At 37.0% G+C, this 10,211-nt stretch overlaps 1 protein-coding gene across 1 annotated transcript; it reads left to right on the top strand.

Moving 5' to 3' along the window:
- The first annotated feature begins 2,130 nt into the window (after positions 1–2,130).
- On the top strand, positions 2,131–5,186 carry LOC117277056 (uncharacterized). The gene is made up of 2 exons (XM_070200285.1): positions 2,131–3,570; positions 3,668–5,186. The coding sequence occupies exon 1, from the start codon at positions 2,131–2,133 to the stop codon at positions 3,010–3,012; it is 882 nt and encodes a 293-aa protein (XP_070056386.1). The 3' UTR covers positions 3,013–3,570; positions 3,668–5,186.
- Positions 5,187–10,211: the final 5,025 nt, after the last annotated feature.

Genomic DNA, 10,211 nt, shown 5'->3' with positions numbered 1-10,211 from the left:
TTTATAAAAAATAAAATTTGATTTTTGATTCGGCAGGGGATATTGCCAGAAAGTCTCCTCCAATTCCGAATACTCAACTGGTATATTTAATCACCCACTAAATTGTTTAATTCAAGTTTCTCTTATTATTATGATAATAATAGTAATAATAACTCAACTCACTCACGTCTGGTCCCTCACCTTTGCAGTTGCATTTTTTGTTGCTGGGGCTGTGTCGTATTGTACCGCTCAACTTTTTGTACTTTTATCGTAGAAATATCCCCACTTTTTTGCTTGAAAATCAACTCTTTTTAATTAGTAAATGATAAGATGAAACATCAAAAAGTAGGTACAAGTCATATTCAAAATTGAATCTGATCTTGTTTCTTGGCACATTTATATTTCTTGCTTATATTTCTAACTTTCCTCTCATTAATTTCCTCACTTTTGCTTTATTCCCATTATTAGATGTGGGTATAACATATTAGGTTATCAACCTTCAGTGCCTTGGGGGCATATGACTTCTTAGTCCAGAATTCGTGGTGCTACACTAAGCTTGACCCGAGCTACCCATGCTGATCTCGGCATTGCTTGAATAAGCTTCACGAGCATCTTCATGTCTTATTATACATCATGATATTCCATCCATATAACAAATCTGTGTAATAGATGTATACCTCTATATCTTCATGTACAGTTGCGTGAAAATAGCACCTTTGCCACCAAACCTGTAAAGCATTTAGCTTCGTAGGTGCACTATTTTTCCATATAGTTCTCCACTTGTTCCAAGTATCCTGCAAGAACTAAATTCTCCTTCCATTCAAAATGTCTTAAGAGTCTTTTTCTTTAGTGTAAGAATTAGCAAAAATTCCCCTTATCCAACTTAAAAGAAATTAACACCTCATCCAACTCTGTTACATTGCAATATGTATCATTTTACTGAGGCCTTCCATCATCAGGATAAAAAGTTGGGCCCCTATTTAAGTTCCCTTTGTGAAGGGAAAAAACCACATGGAGTCCATTAATCAGTAGTGAAAATTTTACTATGGAATCACAGAACTTTACCCAATTGTTCCACTTTGCTCCAAGTCCCATTTCTTTCAAGATTCCCAAAAGTTAGTTCCTATGTCCAACTTCACCAAAAGGCCATCTTTTCATTGTCTTAAGTTTGGAATCCACAGCTTCATTAACCATAGGATTCTTTGCCGGCGAGCAATTACTTAACTCTCATAAGTACGGATTTCCCCATCTTCTCTTCGCGATATTTGTAACAAAACAGAGAAATGGGCAGTTTTAGATGTTTGCTTACTGGTATTAATTTTATATTTTGGTCATTAGTTTACTTATTATTAATTAGGGTTACTTGCCACATGTCTCATCCATCCGGTAGAAGCTTGGCCTTTTATTTCAGTGTATTTCCCTTTTGGTAGCTATGTTGAATGAAAATCAGATTTTTTATCTTTTAATTTCTTTTCTCTTTCTTTGAATTTCTCTTTCAAGTTTTCAATGGTGAATCCACCGTGGGATTCGCTACAATTGGTATCAGAGCCGACGATTCTCAGCTGTTCATCGGATAGACAGAAAACTATGGATTCCGGCGGAGCACAAAATTAGTTAGAGCAGCAGATTCAAGCTTTTATGGCTAGGTCGAACAGAAAAATTCAGCATTTAGAAGAACGATATCATCACCTTTCTAGGACCTTCCATAGTTCATCAAATCAGTATGAGGCTCAAAGATTGGAGAGTGAGCAATGGATTTCCGATGGCCCGTACGCAAATCATCAGTATGCCGGTGCAAATACACATTGTTATCGAGAATCCTCTGGAGTTGAGCAGTACCATGAAAATCTGTATGCGTACACTTACCCTCATCCATATTACAGACCAGACCTGAGTTGCAATCCCTATGGCGTTGAGTATTGCCATGGTGATTCGCGAACTTGTCCTTACCGGGTTCCATATGCTTATCATTTTGATGGTAACTATCCGGGTTCCTATTTTGTTCAGTTGGGTAATGATTCTGTAGTGTTAGTGACAGCTGCTCCGACTACTCATACATACAGAGATGAATAAACAGTATTGACAAAATTCAGGAAGAATAGAAAGAAGAGAAGATACCTTAATGTCTGCAGTGGTCGTATCGAAAAACACATGAAACATCCTGGAAGTAAACGAAACGCCGGTAAAATGAACCACCTTGGAATCCTCTTCGACGAATACCATCTAAGTTACTTCGGAAAAGTGGGCAAGACATATTTTCACAAACGCATCAACTTGTTTGGAACATCCACTCTCTGCAACGACGTTGAAGTACATGAGGATGAAGAAGAAGCTTCTGTTAACTGTGATGCATGTGCATTGCTGGAAATTGAAGTTAAAGAGGAAGGAAGTTCAGTGGAAGACCAAGTGCTTGATGAAAGTTCTCACACAAATAAAACTCTGGAAATTAGCCCTAATGAGATCACAACGTGCAATGCAAGTCCCGTGATTCCATTTTTCACCAAATACGTTCTTGCCGTTACCATTGAAGACCAAAATGCTTTGAAACTAGAAGATGAAGGTGAGGAAAAGCCATCACCGATAGAAAATGAAGGTGCTGAAGCTTATGAAAACAAGGTATGCATAGTGTTTGATGAATGTCTTCAAAGGGACGAAACTGAACTACAAGCTGAGTTTTGGTCAACAAGAACAAAGAAGAATAGTAATTACTCGGAATCATTGACTTGGTATGAGGTACACAATCTTCTCCGGGCTTGCAACGGAAACTTGGATACCACTACATTGATCGAAAATCTCACTAGATATTCTGCTAATTCAACTCAAATTCCCCTTTCGATGGTTTTGTTTGGCTCTATTTTCTATTATAGGCACGAAGTGTCGTATCATCAATCAATGTTTCTATTCGTATCAGCTACTATTCAGTTTGATAATTGTAGGGACCATTTGATTGTTGAGATGTTGGGACTTCTTAACCACCATAAGTTTGCATGTGTGGTTTTCTTGTTATTCGCTGTTTGGCGTACTGTTAATTGAGGATTTTATCTTGATCTTAATACTGCCTTGATCAGTGTTGTTACAATGCAATTGAAATGGACTGATGTTTGCTTGACTGGTGGTGTTAATCTTTGTGCAATGGCTCTTTCCACATTCGATTCACTGAGATTCTCTACCTTCGTTGTCAATGAGTATGTGGATGGATCAATTTTTGGGGAGCTTCTGAAGATGTTGTTTCCATCTATAGCAGTATTTTCTGTGGTTCAATTCTTCATAAGAAACAATATCTCATCTCGGAGTTCTATTATGGGTGGTACCATGAGAAAGGCCAAACCAATTTTTTTCGAAAATAGTACACTGGTGTTAGTTTTTAGCGAAACTTTTGAAAAGTTGGCCACCTTCATGAGGGAGTTACTTCTCATAAAGGAAGTTCTATGGTCATTAGATATTTCAATTCATGCGAAGGAGTTACTCATTGGAACCATGGAATTCTCTGTTTTCTTGCTTGGCAATGGGATGAGAAGAGCATATTCATTTTATCAACACTTAGGGGTACTTGAGCGTCATGTGCTATTCAGTTCTCTTGGGGATATCCAGGTAATTGAACATAAGAAAGTTTGTTTGATTGCAATGAAGTTATTGAAAATCTTATTATATGTTACAACTGTACATGTCAATGGTGATCCTGCTGAAGAGGGTGCGATTGGAGAAATGCAATCAAGTGCTTCTTGGAGTGTTTACAAGGGGATTTTCTACTCATTCTGTTCATTGCTGGCTTCACTTCTTAACTACCCTGTGAACTCTACTGAAAGTTTGAAGGATCTGGAGTGTGGAATAATATACTCCAGTTTGCACGTCTTTATTAAATATCTTTACTTTTACAGCTTTAAACTGAATGAACCAATTGTCTTTGAACCTGGAGGAGGCATATTATTTGTGGGGTCAATATATAAAGACAATGATGATTTCCTTGAGGTGTTGCTTATTCTAAGTTGCCTTGGTTGTGATACATTTGAAGTGGAGTTCTTGATGAAACATATTGTGTTGTGGCGTTCTTGCATTTGGAACTTAGATGCAAACCTAATAATCCTTAATTCTTTTGTTGGAGTCGGTTGTTCCTATTTGAGAATTTCATTGGAAGATCTTAATAATGGCGATGTTAGGATAGCTGTGGAATTCCTAGCATTTTTATTGAAGAGGTTTGAACTATTTCCAGAATATAAAGGAAGAGAATTTCATACTACAGGAGCTCTTGTCAGCATAGTCATGAATCTGTTACTGGACTACATAGATAAATATGCCTATTATTCAGAGGTGCCTGATCCTGGTAGTTGGGTAATTAGTGATTATGCTAGTTTCTTGGCTCTCCATTCTGATGCATATGTTTTTAGCACAGTTAGTGTAGAGGTGGTGAAAAAAGAGGCTGAGAACTTTGAGTGTCTCCAATATTTTCAAGTGCTCCCTTCAGTTGGAGGAAACAACTTTGCAGTAGGAACTTTGCTAATTTCAGAGATTAGGGGAGAATACCCTGATTGCATGAGCTTCAACAACACTGAGTTGAAGATGGAGGCTGCATATTCAAGAGAGTAAGTAAGAAGTTCCATGATTGAGCAATGGAGCAAGAAGGTCGTGGATGGACATTCCCACAAACCTAATTCATTTACTATTATACAGAGGTCCATTACAATCATATTGGACAAGATAATATTTCTACCACAGTCAAGGAGATCACTTTATTCAAGAGGTGGCACAATTGTAGGATTAGTTTGGAAGTTTACTTCACTACTATTCTGGAGTCAAACTAATGCAGTAGTGCCTGATTTTGTTTTTGGAGGTTATTGGTTCACAATTTGTGGTTCTCTGCAGTTTCAAGAGTTTGGAACATCAATCCAATATGTAAGCTGATGAGGCTGTTCAAGGAATTCCAGATTTATATGAACCTTGAGGACAAGGTTCTTCGAAGGGTGATAAAATGTAACGAAACAGAGAAATGGGCAGTTCTAGATGTTTGCTTAGTGGTATTAATTTTATATTTTGGTCATTAGTTTACTTATTATTAATTGAGTCTTGTACTTATTTTGCTTTTAGTCCCTACAAGTGGCCGTAGGATTAGTTGCCACATGTCTCATCTGGTAGAAGCCTTGGCCTTTTATTTCAGTGTATTTCCCTTTTGGTAACTATGTTGAATGAAAATCAGATTTCTTATCTTTTAATTTCTTTTCTCTTTTTTTGAATTTCTCTTTCAAGTTTTCAATGGCGAATCCACCGTGGGATTCGCTACAGAATTGAGCATGGTTCTAGTGAATTGATGGAAGATGAAAATATAGAAGTATAGAACAATACTTTTTAGGAGGATGATTTGATGGAAACCTTTTCCTCAAGGGTTCAATGGGTTCTAAATTTCCTTGGGTACCATTAGCGGGAGTTTATAAGTTGTATCTTTGAAAGTGAAAGACATCAATCTTGCTTTGTGGAGTCTAAACTTCATGCAGAGGCGGATCCAGGATTTCAAGGTTGCGGGTGTCATACTGCTTTAAATATAAGCGTATTGTTATTTACCCGATCCAAACAGAGTAAATTTTAATAGATCGGTTTTGATCAACTTTAGATTTTAGTTCGAGTTATTCGTCTTTTTCGTTTACATAACAGTTGTTAGTAGTTTCAAAAAAGAGTATTAGACGCTGTTAATTTTCAACTGTACCACCACAAGGCGTGGTGATATGCACAAAGAGGGTTAATATATCTAGTAACACTTCTTAAAGAGCATGGATTGTCCTCAACACTACAACAAATACTAATAACACTTCTCAACATATTGGCTGCCCGAATCCTAATGTGCATTGGTATTCCAACGAACATAGCACAAGTCAGCGACGAAATTCACATTGTGCAGAAGTGCTCTCCCTCGCCATGGTCTTCCCCATCATGAAGTTCTACAATTTCATAGCAAGATTATGGGAGAAACTCTGAATCCTAATTCGCTAGGGAGGAGAAATCTGAAATACTATGGATTTCTTTATCACTTTTTTTTAATCTATCACTCATGCCCTCAAACCATATTCAGTAGGAGAATTGTAGAAACTGAAGCAAACCCACAAATGGCTATCGTCATTTGCATCTGGCATAAGGATTTGGTGAATTTATATCAATTACTCATGCTTTACTACAACAACATACTAGTATAATCCCACATAGTGAGAGTTTGAGGAGAGTTGCGTGAACACAAACCTTACCCTTATCTTGTGGAGATAGAGGGGTTGTTTTAAATTACTCATGCTTTACAACAATAACAAGAACAACAAACCTAGTGTAGTATTCCTGCTTTATTAATTTATTTATTTTATCAAAAGTAAAATATTAAACTTTATTGGTAGCAATCCCATAATATTTATTTTAGTGGTGATCGGCCGAAAAATGATGATTTGGAGAAGGATAAACGGCATACTATATCGAACTCGCGCGCCTTGGGAGAAAAGGCTGATCCTCTACCACTGGCACCTTGCGCCAGCTTTTCATTTGGGTGTAAACATTAATATTTAGTCAATGTCTTCTACATATATACAGCTACATGCATATAAACATAGAGTTTCAACCAAGTCGCCCGGGTGGCGTGGCACCCTCAAGCTTGTACATAGATCCGCCCCTGACTTCATGTGTAAAGGACGTACTTGTAGTGTTAAAGTCTACGTACACACTACCCTCCCCAGACCACACTCATAGGATTACACTGGATTTTTTGTTGTTATTGCAAAGAGTTTTTGTTCCTCAAGGGTTCAATGGGTTCTAAATTTCCCCTGGGTACCATTAGCTGGAGTTTATAAGCTGTATCTTTGAAAGTTAAAGACATGAATCTTGCTTTTGTGGAGTCTAGAATTCATGTGTAAAGGATGTACTTGTAGGGGTAAAGTATACGTACACACTACCCTCCCCATACCACACTCATGGGATTACACTTGGTTTTTTGTTGTTATTGTTGTTGTTGCAAGGAGTTTTTGTTATCATATTGACTTGTCTTTGGCAGCTTGTTATTTTTGTTGGTAATTAATTATCAATTTTATTACCAGAGGGAAATTTACAAGCAAGTACAAAACACAAAAACAGAACCCTACCAGCCAGCGTTGGACATGAAGCCACAACTCTAGGCTACATCTGGATCACCTAGGCTTAGTCAAAGTATTACAGTTAAACACCTACCCTTTTGAACTTCTACTGATACACAACTAAGGATGCCAGTTCAGATAGATATTTTGCTCGCTAGCTTTGGTTTCCCATAACATCTGGAGAAGATATGCTGTATAACTTGCCTAACAACCATCTCACTACTTCGTTTTTTGCCTTGAAACACCATACTATTTCTATCTTGCCACACGGTGTACAAACATCCTGCAATAGTCATTCTGTATATGACAGCTTTGGGACTTTTTCCTTCCATATTGTACTGCTGCCCAATCCATCTCCTCTTGCCATTTCGTTGCTTTTCTGTTGATTCCCTGCCAGTAGAGCAGTTTATCCCATATTCCTGCAGAGATACTACAAATAAAGAACAAGCGGTCCTCATTTTCAGGTTTCCATAGCACACAGAGGACACACCTGGTTGTCAATAACCCTTTGATCAACTTCTCCTTTGTATTCAGTTTCCTATTTGCTGCCAGGTTTAAGACGAACAACCCTTTAGGTTATCCTTGGTTATTATATATCAGTTTTCTCCAAGCCACTTTGGTATAGGAACCCCTCATTTGATGATACATTCTTCTGATTGAGAAAGTTTTCATTTGCTGCATGTCAAGCATAGTTAACCCCAGCATCTTCCACAGCTTTCCTTACTTTAATTATCTTCTTACGCATCCAAGAATACTGGCTAGGATTGATTTCCCAAATGTTTTTGCAGCTTCTTATTATCAAGGATTGTGCTTAAGAAATGCATTTCATCACATCTTAATGTGTCTTGAGAATGGATATAGTGTCTTGTTATCTATATATCTTTACTATGTCCTTTGATTCAGACTGCGTATTTGTTTTTTTATAAAATTACTCTAGCTTCAAGAATTCCAATTCACTTTTATTTTTGTCTTATCAGGGAACGATGCTTTGTTGTTCTTGTGCTATTGTAATCCTAACATGGAACTGAAAGAGACATAGTTTTGTGGTTGTCACAAATATGTTTAGTTTTATCGCCTATGTTGTAGTTTTTCAATTGTACTATCTACAAACAACAGCACTAATATCGCACAATCTTTCTACTTGATAATCTAATTAAAAAATTTCTTTTTTATGTAGTTATTCTTATGCACAGGGAAAAATGGTTAAAGTTATTTAGTAGCTGGTGTGTAGAGAAATTGGATTGAGTTTCTGCGTGGCATATATTCTGTGACTTAAACTTTTATGCTGGATGCGTAGTCCATTGAGTGCATAACGTTGTTCTTGCTATGTGAATGAAAACACATATAAATCACTTTCTGCTCTTTAGAATGGTATTTGATTACTTGAACTCAGATATTAATTTTGAGTTGAGCAGCAAACATTCAATATATATATTGTGAAATGCCGCTGTGGCCAGCTCCGGCATTGTCGAAGCAGGCAACCTATACCTCCATGTATTCACATTCAATTGTTCCAACAACAGCTCCATTTCACCTTCACCGTCTCCATTGCCCTTTCTCACCAGGATCTTTGTGTCTGTGTCCTCACTTGTTCAGCGCGAGCCTTTTCCAAGAAGAATTCTTCCTTCTCTTTTACTACCACATCTACGTTATACCTGTGAGGCATTTTCCGGAGTTTCTTCACGGTGTTTCCTCCCATTACGGGTAGGATTTGTTGTCAGGGGATGATTTAGGCTTGAATATATGGTAGCTTTCGCTACCTTGTATATGTGTACAAGAATTTAATTCAGAACTCAATTATTAGCATTTGAGGTTGTTGTCCTAGAATCTAGAACTAGAACCCATAAGTTCAAATTCTAGATCCACCTTTGATTTGTTATTCTGAATTACATGACGAAAAATTCGTATCAGTTCCTTCACGAAGGGCAATGTTTCGTTTCAGGGATATAGCTACTCATAATACAAATAGTTTGCTTATAAAATCAATTTCAATGCCTAAAAGTGTTTTTCAATTATCGACTACTTTTGGGAGTTTACAAGCTGTATCTTTGAAAGTGAGACATGAAATAGAATTTGTGTGTAAAGGATGTACTCGAAGGAGATTTTGTTATAGTGCATTATGTTTTGCAGCTTGTTATATTAAAGGAATCTTTGCAATAACTTTTTCAAACCAAAGAATGGTAATGGTAATATTGTTTTGCATGTTTGCTACTCAATCTAAAAGTAAATATCTGAATCCAAGTAATCAAAAACCATTCTGAAGAGCAGAACGTAGTATATTTGCTGCTGAACAATGAACGTACTATATTTGGATTCAGGTATTACCGTTACTTGGTTTGTAAAATAAAATTACCATTACTTGGATTCAAACCAATAGAAGTTTATTTTTTTCAATTTTAGATTTTACCAGTTTTTCCATTTTGTGGTTTTCTATCGGCTTTTTTCCTATCAACCATTTAAATCGATATAACAATTTAAAGGAAACATGTTCTAGCTGAGCCCTTGCTTGAACACTAATAAAATGGAGCAACTCTTTTTGGCCCTGCTAGCAGATTAAATATGCACTTTGTTGGGACGATTTTTGGGGTCTTCTTTAACAAGATCCTACCCTGATATGAAGTATTGACTCTTGTTTACATCTCTAACTCGACTTACTCAACAAACGATACCATTCATCTTTAGACACTTCTATCCAGTTACCTCAACTAAAAAGGTCAAAGCATGATAAATCTCTTCAAAGCTTAGAGGATGCTTGGGTAAGCTCATACGTTGGTCAAATCAGCTTACAAATACTTTTTCGCCAAAATACGCTAATAGTCATAAGTTTATCACCCTCAATGTAAGGCATTTTTAGTTCGACCAAGCCATTTACTATCCTTCCTAGTTCCTTCATACTGCGACAAGAAAGGCTAACAACATAATCTGGCAACCAAATTCTAGAACACTGCCAATAATTTCAGATTCACCTATCTCAATAAATGACCAAATGATAACTCAAGCTACTCAAAATATTTAACCAACAAGAGTGAAAATTTCAGGTTCAAGCTTATGCACGTCTCCTCAGGAAACACTAAAGTGGACAACACAACCAACACCACCCAGTTTCTAGGAGATAGGATATGACTCTTGGTGAGAAAA

Source organism: Nicotiana tomentosiformis, chromosome 4 (genome assembly GCF_000390325.3).
Source record: "Nicotiana tomentosiformis chromosome 4, ASM39032v3, whole genome shotgun sequence".
Taxonomy (NCBI): Eukaryota; Viridiplantae; Streptophyta; class Magnoliopsida; order Solanales; family Solanaceae; genus Nicotiana; species Nicotiana tomentosiformis.
The sequence above is the reverse complement of the archived record's forward strand: the minus strand, read 5'-3'. Positions and strand labels throughout refer to the sequence as shown.